Here is a 14860-nt window from a genome sequence, read left to right as displayed (position 1 = left end):
CGTAGATGGTCCGCAAGCCCGTTCTGCTCGTCGACACGAGAAGACTCGTGTCGTACGCCGACTTCGACTCTAGCTGTTCTACATCCTGTCGACTGCGACATCGGGAACGGACTTTCTTTCGACATCCGCACCTCCCGCCCTCGCCATGTCGTGACCATCGTCTTCACGATTCTGCTTGCTTCTGTTCCAGTACCACAGCACCAGGATCACGATGTAGGCCACGCCGACGATTCCGGCCGCGGCACTGTAGCCTTTTTCGCCACCGGGGCTGTTGTTGCCCAGCACAATGCCTGTCGCGCCGTTGATGATGGCTGCAGCCATCAACAGTCGTCCCAGCCAGATGTGGACGCGACGTATCCCAGGCCTGACCTTCCGACTGGGCGATTTGTACAGGTAGTGGTGCCACTGCCCGATGAGAGGCTGAAGGAGGAAGAGGGCCGTGAGGATGGTGCCGAGGATTACATGGCCCCATTCATCGTTGTAGACCTGTAGCCGCGTGTCAGTCACTTTCGTGACAAGAAATGGGACGACGTGGGAAGATATTGGCAGGATGGCGCCGCAGGGTAGAATCCCCACCAATCACGGCTTCCCGTACGTACCTCGTTGTGGAGAATACAGACCCAGACGCCGGTTCCGAAGCCAACGATGAGCATCGCCAGAGCCAGGAGCTGGGAGCATACGTGGATTTTGAAGAGCGTTCTCCCACCAACAAGACGGTCGAGCAGTCTCCAGGAGATCGAGGCGAAAGGGAAAAGAATGATGACCGTCACTCCCATAACAATGCCGTGGACCTTGTCAGAGCGATGTTTTGTTGCCGGTGCTGCAGCCCGTGGCAGGAGGGAGCCTTCCTGCAGGGCAGCTACCTCGGAACCTGACGCTGCAAAGACATCACAAGCCCCAGCCAATAGAACGAGAAGCAGAGAGAATGACCTCTGGTGCCACTGCATGGTGTGGGATAGGACGAAGTTCTCCAACTCAAAATGCCAACGGGAACGTCCAGAAATGTGAAATTTGGGGAGAGACTGGCCAGAAAGAAAACAGGATCAGAAGGACGATGCTGTTCCTTTTGTGCTCCCAGACTCAAGTCCAGAAGAAAATTGCAACACCCATGATGGAGTCAAGCAGATTCCACCCGCTGTAGAGTTCCACGGCAGCGCAGGAGTATATTTTTTCAGAACCCATGGGTCTGGCTGCCCGAGTGGGCATTGGTAATATTTCCCAAGCAAGCATAGACGATGTTCCTCAGTCAATCAGAGAGAGCCTTTCGAGTCGTAAAAATCCTCCTCCTTCTTCAGCCCTCAAGCAATTGGTCACGCGCCTCAAGCGGTATCGGAAGTGGGATAGCAGGTTTGCATCGAGGCATGCCACTGTTCGAGCAGGAGCAGCTGGGAGCGGAGCTCAATGGAGTCGTCGGGGACTTATCAGATTAGATGATGAAATAGCATCTGATTAGATTGGACAGTTTCCAGTCTAGAAAATGAGATAAGGTATCCTCAGTTGTAGCGCTGACCTAGCCGTGCCAGCCTCCGAGCATTCTCCTCGGCCGTTCGCCGAAGGACCACCCACCTTTTAGACAAACACAGAAGGCGTCATCGAACCGAGCACGAATATGACCCGGGTTTCTGCCACTCGCATCAAATCCACGGTCAAGAGATGTTGAGAGAAGAGACGACGAATTAGGGGTTTCAGAAATAGTATGTACCTGGTATAGTACCGAACATGCGCTCATGCACAAAACCAAGGAGGTGTTCTGCATGCGTTTCAGTGTGCATGATAAGAGTATATATAGAACAAGATGCATGTTCTCAAACTTGGCATTATTCAAGCTTCCCATGGGTTAGTGGACCAGCATTGATCGGGTCGGCAATCAAGGAAGAATTTCCTCGCGCAGTGCTGTGACCCCTCAAGTCGAACTTTTTGACCGTGGAAACTAGAGCCCTCAAAGCTGACTGGTGGCCTTTGTAGCAATGTCTGCGCGGTTATGTCTCGATAACGCTCATTATGCTCTGCTGGGGGGTCGAAAGAGACGTTGGACCAAGCAATTGAAGTTTTGGTCAAGAAAAATAACGCCAGCCTTATCGGCACCACCGGTAAGGCTATTCTCCCCGGCAGACCTGCCTCTTGAGGTGAGTTCGTGAATTGCCTTGTGTGCTTGTTCACTTGGCTTGGCACCTGCGGCCGAGGCGGGCGAGGCGGGACGGGCAGCCAAACCCCCTTTGTTTGGCGGGGAGGGTCGCTTGGTAAACAAATGAACAGCCTCATTTGGTGTTTGCCCAACAAACATGTCACTATACTGAAGCATCGTCTGTGTCGCGCAAGTTTGCTTTGTACACTCAAGCACTAGAGGCGCAGCAACATTAAACTGGATGGTATCTCTAGATTTTTACTCTCATTTTCTTCATCTTTTCGTCGTCGCATCTGGTGCCTTGCTTATCACCCGACAACCATATTTCTCTACACGGCAGCAAAATGGCCTCAGACAGACCTGAACGTAAGAATCTTGCCCAAATACCGTGTTTCAACGCTGATGCCTGCTAGTACCACCTACTCAACCTTCATTCACCCTCCGAAATTCTCACACATCTCTGTTACCCAAACCGAACCCTTGGTCCGTGCGCGCTGTCTTGAACGATCTGCCGAACCCACCGCCCGAAGGCTCCTCTTCTCCCGTACCGTTCTTCCACTACCTCGAGCGTCTGAAGACTGAGAAGCGAGAAGGATGGCGGAGGTTTGGTATCTCAACCGGAGAGTCAATAGCAGACCACATGTATCGCATGTCCCTGATCACCATGCTCGCCCCACCAGAACTAAGCTCACGATTGGATATCCCGAGATGCACCAAGATGGCGTTGGTTCATGACATGGCTGAAGGGCTCGTTGGAGACTTGACGCCCGTTGATGGTGTGCCGAAAGTGGAGAAGAGCAGACGGGAGGCCGAGACGATGGATTGGGTCGCTCAGTCATTACTTGGAAAAGTGCACGGCGGCATTCCAGGAAAGGATATCCGCTCAGTCTGGCAAGAATACGAGGACAGCGAGACTCTGGAGTCGAAATTCGTTCATGATGTGGACAAGTTGGAGCTAATACTACAGATGGTGGAGTACGAGCGGGCCAACAATTGCGCCATTGACCTGAGTGAGTTCAGCTGGGTGGCGCGGAGGATCAGTCTGGAGGAGATGAAAGCATGGGCGCAGGAGATCTTGGATGAAAGAGCCGAGTTGTGGAAGAGCAAAGATATGGCACCTCGAGAGCCCACACAGGCGGCGACAATCAAGGAGCAACAGGCCGAATACTACAGTAATGGCGATGGCAAGGTGTTGGGCAATGGAGTGACTGAGATGAATGGACATGCGAAATGATGATGAGAATGAGAGACGCGATGTATGTTGCAACAGACTGCGATCTGCTCGACAGCGCGTCGAGAGCCATAAAGATTGAAGACCAGAGATACCCAGAAAACAATAGATGGCGTGTTTGGACCTTTATTCTTTTGCCGCGGTTGGTGTCGACGCTGGCCTCCCGTCTCTGGCACAGCGTTTCTATCTCTATACACAAGCAGTTGGATTTGTTGATACAAGAATCGATGGCGGCAGAAAGCCCCAAGTGGCCGTAGCCATGGCCATCATTCCCCATCCTGTGCTTGTGCACGATCCTTCCAGATCTCCTCTCTCAGCCACTCCGCCTCCCTCCTCATCTCCTCCTCACTTCTGGGTTCCCTCGTACTGTCTGGCCCACCCAACGCCTCCCTTCCGGACTTTACCCTTTCGTCTCTCAACCTCTGCATCTCGAGGAAAGCTTTGCCCAGGTCCCCTTCCTCTCCGTCCATATCGTCGTAAACCCTGTCGCCACCACCCTTGTGGTCGTAATCTCCTCTCTGGCGCGGAATCACATGGACGTGGACATGCGGTACTGACTGGCCTGCATCGACGCCGTCCTGGACCGCGACGTTGAAAGAGGTGGCGTGGTACACCCGTTGAAGGGTCAGCGTCACCAGCCGGACCGTATTGAACAGATCGGCGGTTTCGGGCGCCGTGAGCTGCGTGAGCCGGGGGACACAGCGTACCGGGCAGATCAAGATGTGGCCCGGCAGCAAGGGTTTGAGGTTGACCAGGCCGTAAGACAGGCGAGAAGGCGAGAGGTGGAAGACCTGTGCAGCTACTGAAAAGGGGCCGAATTTCAGATTTGGTGGCAGTTGTAGGGGAGGCATGCTGGACTTTGAGGAGGTTGTTGGTGGTGGTGGTGGTTGGTCTCCGGTCATGATAACTCGACGCGCGGGTGCTTTGTGACGAGGACTGGAGAATGTACTGTACACTCGCAAAATATGATGGTGGGCTGATGGACACGTCGGCAGTCAAGGAATCTCCCGCATCACCTTTTGACAATTTCAAACCACCATAAGTTACTCATTGTACATTTTATTTATCAATGCAAACGACGGTAGAGATTGGTATATGATGTGATATCATCAACGAGCTAGCTCCACCAGCTCCGTTACCGAACACATACTTTCTTGGACTCCCCGAAACCTTTCTTAGTATGTATATCCCTCGGTTGAGCAAAAGACTTCAGGTTTCTCCAGCTACTGGCAAGGCTGGCAATGGACGGAATTACTTCCTCCCGCAGGTTAATTGCCTGTACCTAAAGCTTGTGGGTTGCGCATTACTAGGCCCAGTCGCCCGAGCCCATTCGTCCCAGTAGCTGTCCCCCAGGGTTTGATTTCGGTGGGTCCGATCCAAAGTCATCGCTCGGTGGGAGACCAAATATGCAGTACTTGGAACGGTCTGTGAGGATAAGAAGACAAAATGTCCTGATTTGTTATACCACATAATTTCTTTTTCCTGCACGTCATGGCAGCTGTTCCCTGCCAAGGCTGTCAGCCAGGTCTGGCCAAAGTCGTTCGCGTAGAACTGATCGAATGTGTCGCTTTTCCAGCAAGCAACAAACAGGGGCAACGTCAAAGTCCTCCTAAACCATGTGTTTCGTTGAATCTCAGCCTGACCCCTGAACGGTATGAGGATGGTACCTCTGGGGTTCTGGCCACTGGGACACGCCAATGGCACCAATGCCCTGGCTTGCCTTGCCATGTAACAAGCAAGCCACTTGCCGCGGGCGCATACGGACGCCACAGGGGCCCCAAATCGAAGAGCAGCTCTCCGTTTCTCATTAGGGCTTGTCCGCCCATCATGCTCTTGGTTGCTGTATATCCTGCGTTTTGCGTGAGGCACCATGGTGCTCGACCCCCTCAGTGCTGTGAGTCTGGTGGTGAACGTCTTTGACCTGATCAATCACAGCATCAACCTAGTCTCCAAGGCGCGAGAAGTCCATCAATTCGGGGCAGACAGCGAGACCGTGGACATTGAGGCGACGACAAAGGACCTCACGGAACTGACGGGCAAACTTCAGCAGAATAAACCTCCGGACGAGAACGAGCAGCCACCGGCATCGCACGAGCCAGCCCTGGACACCATCTGCCAGGGCTGCAGGGACGTCGCACAGGAGCTTCTCGAGGCACTATCCAAGGTGACGGTGGAAGGGAAGACCAGCAAATGGAAGAGCACGAGAAAGGCCCTCCGAAGTGTATGGAGCAAAGAGAAGATATATGCCATTGAGAAGCGGCTAAACACATATCGAGACGAGATCAACCTCCGGCTGATTGCAGACCTTAGGTAGGTCTAGAGCTGTTCCGACACTGTGACACCGCTGCGGAACTCGGTTCACCTTTCTCATGGTAGACATGTATCTGACTCTTTTTCTCGACTGGTTTGTACAGAGAACGAGTCGACCTTCTCGCCCTCCAGCAGCTATGCCTCTCTGACCTCCAGCGCGACAACACCAAAATCATTGTCGACGCCATGATCAATGACCGGCACATCCTGCAACGGGCACTCCAGTCACAAACCGCCGACACCAGAAAAGCCATAGCAGAGGAGCAGGCCAAGACCAGCATGGCCATGGTAGGCGCCGTGCAGGCCGCGGGGAGCAACAGCCAAGAGGAGCAAAGGGTCATCTTTCGGCAGATTTTTGAGGTGAAGGGGGCTATAGAGCAGATCAAAAACGATATCCGCAAAAAGGATGAAGAATTTAAGGAGACGGTGTTGGCCTACATCGCCTCTCACAGCCCCAAGAAGCGAAAGGCGCTCAAAGAGAAGAGTAACCTCATATCTTCGGCATTGGTGTCGCTGGAAACAATATATAGAAGTTTGCAGGTGAGTCTGCCTTTTGCCGGGGATGCGTGATCTTACCACTCTCCAAACTGACTGTGAGATACAGGTCCTCCTTGCAAGTCTACAAGGCAGAGTCAAGTCTCTCCTTGCGCCACTCAACACATGCCAGCTTTGGAATGCCGTACCGTTTCCAGCTCCTGCTTTTCCTCCTGGCACAGGGACCATACAGTCCTCCGACACGGCGCGGATGCTTTACTATGCCTACTACTACCTCAGTCTTGTACGCGGGGATCTAGTGCGGACAGACATCCACACCATCTGGCCCCTGCAGTCGGAGAGATACGACGAGCTGGTATCCGACGGCGCGCCAAACAGGATGTACGCAGTCGAGGCGGCAGAGTGGTTGCAGCTAAAGGACAGTGGCCCATTGAATCCTTCGTCGGGCATGTCTTGGACCTGGCGCATCGACGGGCGGTTGCGCGAGCTATCCCCTGGCTCTTTGGCGTATAACTTTGTCTGGGGAATGGCCGTGATCGCAGCGACCATATCAGAATGCATCGACGAGACACCCTCACAAGGTGTCGAGGTCGAGGGCGACGTTCACCTCACCATCTTTTCGCGCCTCTTCGACGAACGATATCGCACATCCGAGCAAAAGTTCACACACGCATCTATCTCGGCACCCCATCTCCGCAAAGATGTCAAAGTATGGCAATCGGTTGGAGAAATGACCCATCTCCGATCCAAAGTCGCCGAATGGCTAGACGAGGAAATGGGCATGTTCGCAAAGGAACGTCGGCTCACCCCCGGGCGACGGCGGGTGATTCTGGACATGAACGAGATACAAGAGCTAATCAACGTACTGATCCTTCTGACGGACAGGCAACCAGACCAGCACGGCATCACGCTGTCTTCGGTCAAAGTGTGTGCCGTGACGAACGTGCTGGCACGGTGTGGGATCAATGTGCCACTGAGAAAGGGTGGGATTGTGCCCCTGATTGCGCACCCAGATAGGTATGCGGAAATATCGCTTTGAGTTTGAAGGGGGGGGGTTACAAAGATACCGGACGATCAATGTATGAATAGTGTATACGGCATGAGCATAACAAATGGACACATGTAACATAGGGTGTCGATGACAGTGGCTAAACAAAAGGCGCCTCTGGAATATTACTTGTTGAGAATGGATTCTTGTACAAGTGACTCAATTACAGACTTTGTCCGTCCGATCGGCCAGAAAAACTTCCACTTGCCGCGGCTGGAATGGCGCGAGGTTTAAAAGGCGCAGGATCGACCAAGTGTCGTTGCACACGCATGTTCAAGGCCACTTTGACATTGAGTACAAATACAGTCCCTGTGCAAGTCCACATGGTTGCAATGTTTGCAAGCAAGTGCGAGAACCACAAGTCTCGTGGTCAAGGAAGTGGTAAATCATGGATGACTTCGAAAGCGACCTCGACATCTTCGGGCAACAACAAGGCCTGTACAAGCTATACACACAGCTATGTCTGTGCTTTCAGATGAGCGACGAAGGACCTTCACAGGCAGACATCGTCGCCACGTTGACCATGGGACTTGAGAGACTGACTGCCAGCTTTCCATGGGTGGCGGGCCAGGTGGTTCGCCAGAGCACTACCGCCGAAGTTGATGACACTCCAACACTCTACAAGATTCGACCCTTTGAGAAGACTCCTCGTCTGGTCGTCAAGGACCTGCGAGAAGGCCATCCGACATTGACGATGGATACCCTGCGGCAGGCCAACTTCCCATTCACCATGCTGGACGAGTCCGTCATCGCACCGATCAACACCCTCGCTGCGGGCACCGACGGACCAGCGCCGGTTTTTGCGGTGCAGGCCAATTTCATCCCGGGCGGCTTGTTGCTCACCTTTGTGACACAACATAACACGATGGACATGACGGGCATGGTTGAGATCATGCGCCTCCTCTCAAAGGCGTGTCACGATGGGGAGGTGTTCACCGCCGAGGAAATCGCCACGGGGAACCTTGATCGACGCAATCTTATCCCGCTCCTGGATGAGATTGATATTCCGCCAGGGCCGGATCAGAATCAGACTGGGAAGCGTTCTGCAGATCAGGCTGCGTCTGATGCCGTGGACGATATACCTGCACAACAACCTCTGGCTCTGGCTCAGGCTCAGGCTGAATCTCAACCTCCACCTCCACCTCCACCTCCAAAATGCAGCTGGTCCTACTTTGTATTCTCTGCCTCGTCGCTCGCCAGCCTGAAATCGGTCGCAATGCAATCTCTCACTAACAGTTCAAGCTTCGTCTCGACCGACGACGTCCTATCCGCCTTCATCTGGCTGTGGGTGTCCCGGGCCCGTCGTCCTCGCCTAGACCCTTCGAGGGAGGTGACCTTTGCCCGGGCGATCGACCCGCGCCGATACCTAGGCATTCCCGCCACGTACCCGGGCCTCGTCCAGAACATGACCTACACGACATTTCCTCTGGAGGAACTCCTCGACACACACCTGGGCCATATCGCCTCGAAACTCCGCGAAGCCGTCGACCCCGCGACGTCGAACCTGGCGCATGCGACGCGCGCACTAGCCACGCGCCTGCACCGCGCACCAGGGGACAATAGCCTCAACGTCACCGCGCGGCTGGACCCGGCCGCGGACATTATGCTGAGTTCCTGGGCCAAATACGACTGCTACAACCTGGACTATAACCTGGGACTGGGCAGGCCCGAGGCCGTGCGCAGGCCGCGGTTCGTGCCCGTCGAGAACCTGTTCTATCTGATGCCCAAGGCGCCGGACGGTGAGGTCGCAGTCGCGTTGTGTTTGAGGGAGGATGATCTGGCGAGGTTGAAGGGGGACGAGGGGTTTATGCGATATGCCGTGTATGTGGGATGAGTCTTCTCTTCCCAAAAAAAAGGAAAAGGCCGCAGAAAGATGTGGTTGGGGAATGTTGAGAGACGATGGAAAGGTCTTGATCCCACAGATCCCATTATATCATATCATATCATATCATATCATATCATACGGCCGCATTTCATTGCCAGCAACTGATCTCAGGTTGGATCTTTATTCATTTATTCACTCATTCACTTGACATATCAAATGCGCTTCTCTCTCTCTCTCTCTCTCTCCCCCAGTATTTCTATTAGGGACGTCCGAGGTGGTAGGATCGTCTTATACCCTGGTGGACCCCCCCCCCCCCCCCTTCTCTTTCTCGCCTCAATTGATGTATGTGATCTATCTAATTTAATGCTTGCTCAAATCTGACGTCTTCCGCATTCATAGTATATGATATCACATCACGCGTCCCCCTGCACATCCAATTCCCGGTCCCAATCCTTGTCTCTATTCTTGAGCTCATTCTCCTTGACATGATCCTCCGCCTCTGTCGCCTCGGCCTCGACGTACCCCTCATCCGTGCCGACGTAGCCTTCCTCATCGACATAGATACCCGGGGGGATGAACTTCCTCATGACCGTGTCAACCCAGCGCTGCGGGATGCCCAGCTGGACAGACTCTTCGATCGCTCTGTTCATCCGGCCGATGTATTCCTGGACGATTTTTCCGGGCGTCGTGCGGAATTCGTCGACGTAGACGAGCGCGCGGACGGTCGTTTCGTTGTGCGATTTCGTGACGCCGTTCGTCATGTTGGTAGGTGGTAGGGAAGATGATGACGACGACGGCACGTCGATGCCCAGCTCGGCCGGATCTTTCAGCCACTTCGTCACCGTCATGGGGAGGTAGTGCTTGTTATAGTCCCACCCGTCCTGCAAGTACCGCTTGACCATCTGCGTCTCTGGGTCCGGGTTAATTGTTGGGTTGGGGTTTCTGGCATGATTGTGGCCCTCGTACATGTCCAGCCGGGCCTCGTCCACCGAGTCCATATTATACAAGACGCCCCAGACCGTATTCTCATCGTCGTCGGACGACGATGACGCCGTGTTGGATTTGGGCAGTGCGACCACGTTGGCGTACCCGCGTTCACAGATTATCCAGGCATACGAGTCCAGCCGGGCGATTGCGACGGGTTCGCTCGACGCGGGCGAGTGCTGGAGTCGAAGAGACATCTGGTATGCGGAGAGGTTGGAGCCGTAGGCGAAGTAGAGCGTGCCGGTTTTTGACGAGGTCGAGCATTGCGATTGCGATTGCGATTGCGATTGCGATTGATCTTGAGACTGTGACGGAGACATTGTTGTCGGGGTGGGCTGGTCTGGTCTGTTCTTTGATCAGGTTGGAGTGAGTTGAGATGGGTTCGTCAGGTGTACCGAGTATGCCTAGAATAATAGCACCCTAGGTAGGTAGTACGTCTTACTCCCTTTTTTCTCCGCCCCGTGATGTGCGTAAGGGTGACCCCAAATATCGGTGACCCAGATATATCGATCGATAATTGGAAGGCTAGACAATGAATGAGGCGTGTCGATATCCTCCCTTCACACCTGCTTTCTTTGATCAGGGGAGTTTTCAATCTTATCGCCCGTCTCAACCCGACACCGGCGTCGTCGCTGTTTTCCGCTTAGATCTTCTAGGCCCGCTCACACACAATTTCTCAACAGCTAGCCTGACCGAAAAGTAGTCCCGAGGCTTGTTGCTGGTATGTCGACGAAGAGTGCTGTAATAACCCGACCCCCGTGGTTCTTCAGAGGTCACATATACTCCGCGTGGACCTCGTCAAGATCGACAACGTTGTTGGTAGTTTCGTGGAGTGGGAAGTCAATATCGGAGTTAGCGATCGACGGTTACTGACTGATCCCTTTGGAATCCGCCGCCCCTTCGTTTTTCTTTCGATCTCTCGCGCGAACAGAAGTTTAATGTGATTTCAATACAGGATATAGGATGTCTTGCGGTGTATTGTCTAGTGTACCATCATTCACCACTGTAGTTTGTAGTACTTTTTGGGTGGTACCTCTAGGACTCTTGTAGCAGTCGCCAAATGGAATAGATATCTTCACGCAAAGTGATGTGAAGGATCTCTGGAGATGGCGAGGGGGGTTTTCTGATCCAGAAAAAGAAACAAATATGATAGAGCTGGGGAAAATACGTAATTGATGAGGGATCGGTGGGTTGTCCTTCTGAGAAAACACAGGAGATCTAGTTGAATATAATCTAATGGTCAGTAGTCAGTGTTTAACGAAGCAGAGCGAAAGTGACTAATTAATAATTAGCCACGACAAAAGCGAAACTAGAGCAAACAAAAATATCAGCGAAAAGGGAAGGAGAGGGACATGGAAATGGAGATGTCCGGCTAGGCGGTTGATGGGTGGGTGAGTGCGTGCCTGCCTTTTCAATCTGGACTAGAAGAGGAGATGGGGAATGACAAGGTCTGTTTCGGCTAATGACATAAAGAAATGTAGAGACGCAAGGCTCTGGTTGCGGGAAAAGGGAAAAGTGCTAATATGATTGGTTTCGTTGTTTGCTGTGTATGTATGGGTCCGCGAGAAAGGGGGAGAAAGAAGAGGAAGACTGGGGACGAATCCATATAATATAGAAGACACACTGTCAACTTAAATCTTTACACAAGAAGGACGATGTCGAGAAAAACAAGGCAATGAATCCAAGAATGCCGCAAAAAAGACATTGATTAATAAAGTCTGTCTGCCTGTATGTCCTGCCTGTTTACACACTGGCCGAGACAGCCTGAGACAGCCTCGCAATGTGATAAGAGAGCTAGCTCACTTTGTCCTTGGCTCAAAAAGCAAGCCGTCCAGGTGCGCTCGCTTGACTGATCTCCCGTCGCGCATTCTCCTTTCCGACTACTTGGAACAATCCACCACTTCCATTCAACACTCCTGGCCGACCCTTCGTCGGGCTTCGTGTGCCGTTAACTCCCTTGCCGTGGCCTTCGACAGTGCGCTTGAGATTGACGCTCCTGGCTCGATCTCTCCGTGCCCGAATCTGTGCGAGGGCTGCCTCCCGTGAGATCGGAGTCCCCGGCACATTAGAGAGCATGGTCGAACTCGCGAGTGAGTTCACCCTGGACTGGACCTGCGGGACAGCTTCTCTGCTTGTATGGGGGTCTATTCTGATACTCAAGACCTCGGTGTGAGCGTGATCGTATCCATTTCGACTCATGTGGTGCTCCGGACTCATCCCATTATCGGCATCCACGGCTTCTCGAAGTGGTACTCGTGTCGTAGTCGTTGTGGTGGTGGCGGCAGAAATCGACTGTAGACTTCTCTCAGCCTCTGCGTCTGGCGCCGGAGCTTGGCTCTGGATAACAGCGTGTTGAGCCTGCATCTGTGCATGCTGAGCCAGATTATGCATTGACCTCGAATGTTTGTGCACAGGTGTCACAGGAAATATAGTGCTCGCTGCGGGCGACGCTGACGAGTCCTTTTCGTACATCGACCGCACGTCGGTATCGTCATCGTAATGAGACATCACCGAGGTCACCAGAGGTGAGTGGCTTCGGATATTGGGTTTCGACTGGGCTCGCCTGTGCAGACTAGCCTGGGATGGTGAATCTTTAAGTGCGATTTTCGTCGTGGTTGTTGTGGTGACTGATGGTGTAGCGGCGTGCTTTCGTCCCTTTGCGGCAGATCGCACGGTTTCACGTTGAAAGGACCTGACAGACCGCGGTGAGTCTGGCACGAGTCGGATAGGCGAGTCGACTGTCAAGATACCCAGTGCGGTTGAAGGTCGCCGCGGAGGTGCTTGTTTTGGCGGCGAGAGATCGAAGAGATCTTGGTCAAGAATTGCCGATGTACTCTCAGCGTGGCGAAGTGCTGGAGCCGTTGTCGCAACGCCAGCATTGCTTGTAACAGACGTAGAGAACAGGAACGCTTGCGAGCCTGTTGCTGGCTCAACCAAAACTTGTGTGATTTCCTCCAATTGCGCCGTCGCCTCTAGTGTGTTGTTACTCGAGTCCAATTCCATTGGATCTGGTTCCGGAAGAGGCACTTCGATGGCTTGTTCGAGGACCATAGGTTCCTCTGATGCCCAACCCACAAACCCTGGCGTGGGGTCAGGTGGGAGTGTAGCTGGCTCACTGTCTTCTGTCGGGGTGGTCTCAACTTCCAGTTTCCCCTGAGGAGGCATGTCTTTGCTTGAGGGTGGCTGCTGCGAACATCTCCCGTGGCTTTCCTCAAGAGCTGGCCTGTTCTCCTCGGGATAATCTGAAATCTTCCTCTTCTTCGATGCACGATGGTGTTGCATCTTTGCATCATAGACTTGATCATGAACAAAACGATCCCCATTCGACTCAGCCAGTCGGCACGGACAAGCTTTGAACTGGCACTGCATATGCATGAAATGGATCAACTCCGAATCTTCCTCATGTTTTTTCCGTGCCCAAGCAAGCTCTTGCTTCAGAAACTCAACTTCTTCCTCAGGGGTGATCTTTTCTCCTCCCAACTGCTTATCGTAAAAATCTAGGCGGGATATGGCAGAGGCGAAATCTGGCAGTTTCTGTGGAAGCAGTCGAACAGGTGCTTCATGGATGATGCGACTTGTCGACGCGGACGCTGGCACCATTCTCGGCTGAGAGGCGGGCTGTCTGTGGTTGTCTTTGTCCGAATGCTTTGAAGACTGAATGTTCTCGCCTTGTCGAACGACATTCCTCTGATCAAGGTCTTCGTGATCTCGGTTCCTTGAATCTTCGTTAGGGACGTCAAGCGCTTCAGTCTGGACGCATTTCTCCACAGTTAGTTTCTTTTCAACGGCATTTGTTTTTGCCTCCAAGAGTGCTGCATCCCTCTCCGTTTCCACGACTTTTAGCCGGTCTTTCAGTTGATCCATCTCACCCACCATGCCCGCCAACGCGTACGCCCTCTCAAAACTCTCTTGACGGCTCTTCTCCTTCTCCGCCTTCTCGTGCTGTATCTCAGCCTGGCATTTCTTCAGTTCTGCCCTTACTTCCTGCAGATCCTGTCTCGCCTCCACGACGGCCAGCTCAGCACGGTATGTCTCCTTGCGACATCTCTTGATCTCCTTCGTGTACGACTCTTGGTCCCGACCCCGTTTCTCCTTCTCCGCTTGTACCTCTTCCAACAGATCCTCGACACGTTGCGAGAGCATTCTCTCCCGTTTCTTCTTGGACGCCAGTTCCTCCCTGGCTCGCTCGAGCTCGGCGTTCAAAGTGGCCAGGCTCGCCTGTGCCTCCTCGTATCCCATGACCGCCCGCTGGAGAGCATTGCTGGTACTCAGATTCTGATTAGGCGTGGTGGTGGCGCTACAGCTATCCTGTAGGTCAGCCCCGAGTCTTCTGGGTCGAGTGGGCGAAGATTGGACACTGGTGGTTGCGGCCAGACTGTTCAGAAAGGCGACTTTCGATTGCACGTCCGACGTAAATGAGTCGCGCGTGCCGGGTCGGTCATGTTCGACCAGATAGCTGTGTAGGGAGGGCGATTGGGGGATGCGTTGCTGATTGATCCGCTCTGGCGAAAGCTGGTGCAGCGGCGTAGCAGGCGGGCATTTGAGCGGGTTCGGACTGATGTGAGGGTTGTTGTTTTCCATATTATTGTCATCGACAAGAATAGCGGCGTCCATGATTTTAGGAAGCCGTCTGAGAGAATGAATCACTGTCATAAGGCTTGCATGGTTTCAAATTAACGTAGCGTAGTACCAGCGAAGGATTATCGTCAGAGCTGTATGAGAATGCACTGCAGGTAGACTACGAGGAGGCCCATATCCTGGGATTCTTTTGTTTACATCCCAAAACGGGGAAGTCAATCTTGGCTATCGGCACGTGAAATGCTTAGTCAAAATGCTCGTTGC

At 53.2% G+C, this 14860-nt stretch overlaps 7 protein-coding genes across 7 annotated transcripts; 3 read left to right on the top strand and 4 right to left on the bottom strand.

Moving 5' to 3' along the window:
• Positions 1 to 78: 78 nt before the first annotated feature.
• On the bottom strand, positions 79 to 947 carry Z517_00811 (uncharacterized protein; the record flags this gene model as incomplete). Its single annotated transcript, XM_013433775.1, has 2 exons — positions 79 to 486; positions 600 to 947. The coding sequence occupies 2 exons, from the start codon at positions 945 to 947 to the stop codon at positions 79 to 81; spliced, it is 756 nt and encodes a 251-aa protein (XP_013289229.1).
• A 1522-nt stretch (positions 948 to 2469) lies between these two features.
• Z517_00810 (uncharacterized protein) lies at positions 2470 to 3359 on the top strand (the record flags this gene model as incomplete). Its single annotated transcript, XM_013433774.1, has 2 exons — positions 2470 to 2491; positions 2539 to 3359. The coding sequence occupies 2 exons, from the start codon at positions 2470 to 2472 to the stop codon at positions 3357 to 3359; spliced, it is 843 nt and encodes a 280-aa protein (XP_013289228.1).
• Positions 3360 to 3622: 263 nt separating this feature from the next.
• Z517_00809 (uncharacterized protein) lies at positions 3623 to 4207 on the bottom strand (the record flags this gene model as incomplete). The annotated part of the gene is made up of 1 exon (XM_013433773.1): positions 3623 to 4207. The coding sequence occupies one exon, from the start codon at positions 4205 to 4207 to the stop codon at positions 3623 to 3625; it is 585 nt and encodes a 194-aa protein (XP_013289227.1).
• A 1019-nt stretch (positions 4208 to 5226) lies between these two features.
• On the top strand, positions 5227 to 7200 carry Z517_00808 (uncharacterized protein; the record flags this gene model as incomplete). Its single annotated transcript, XM_013433772.1, has 3 exons — positions 5227 to 5666; positions 5771 to 6206; positions 6271 to 7200. 3 exons carry the CDS (start codon positions 5227 to 5229, stop codon positions 7198 to 7200), a joined length of 1806 nt encoding a protein of 601 aa, XP_013289226.1.
• Positions 7201 to 7597: 397 nt separating this feature from the next.
• Positions 7598 to 9043, top strand: Z517_00807 (uncharacterized protein; the record flags this gene model as incomplete). The annotated part of the gene is made up of 1 exon (XM_013433771.1): positions 7598 to 9043. One exon carries the CDS (start codon positions 7598 to 7600, stop codon positions 9041 to 9043), a length of 1446 nt encoding a protein of 481 aa, XP_013289225.1.
• Positions 9044 to 9447: 404 nt separating this feature from the next.
• Z517_00806 (uncharacterized protein) lies at positions 9448 to 10338 on the bottom strand (the record flags this gene model as incomplete). Its single annotated transcript, XM_013433770.1, has 1 exon — positions 9448 to 10338. One exon carries the CDS (start codon positions 10336 to 10338, stop codon positions 9448 to 9450), a length of 891 nt encoding a protein of 296 aa, XP_013289224.1.
• Positions 10339 to 11833: 1495 nt separating this feature from the next.
• Positions 11834 to 14632, bottom strand: Z517_00805 (uncharacterized protein; the record flags this gene model as incomplete). The annotated part of the gene is made up of 1 exon (XM_013433769.1): positions 11834 to 14632. The coding sequence occupies one exon, from the start codon at positions 14630 to 14632 to the stop codon at positions 11834 to 11836; it is 2799 nt and encodes a 932-aa protein (XP_013289223.1).
• Positions 14633 to 14860: the final 228 nt, after the last annotated feature.

The sequence above is a fragment of the Fonsecaea pedrosoi genome (assembly GCF_000835455.1).
Source record: "Fonsecaea pedrosoi CBS 271.37 unplaced genomic scaffold supercont1.1, whole genome shotgun sequence".
Classification (NCBI taxonomy): domain Eukaryota; kingdom Fungi; phylum Ascomycota; class Eurotiomycetes; order Chaetothyriales; family Herpotrichiellaceae; genus Fonsecaea; species Fonsecaea pedrosoi.
This window is presented reverse-complemented; position numbering and strand designations above follow the sequence as displayed.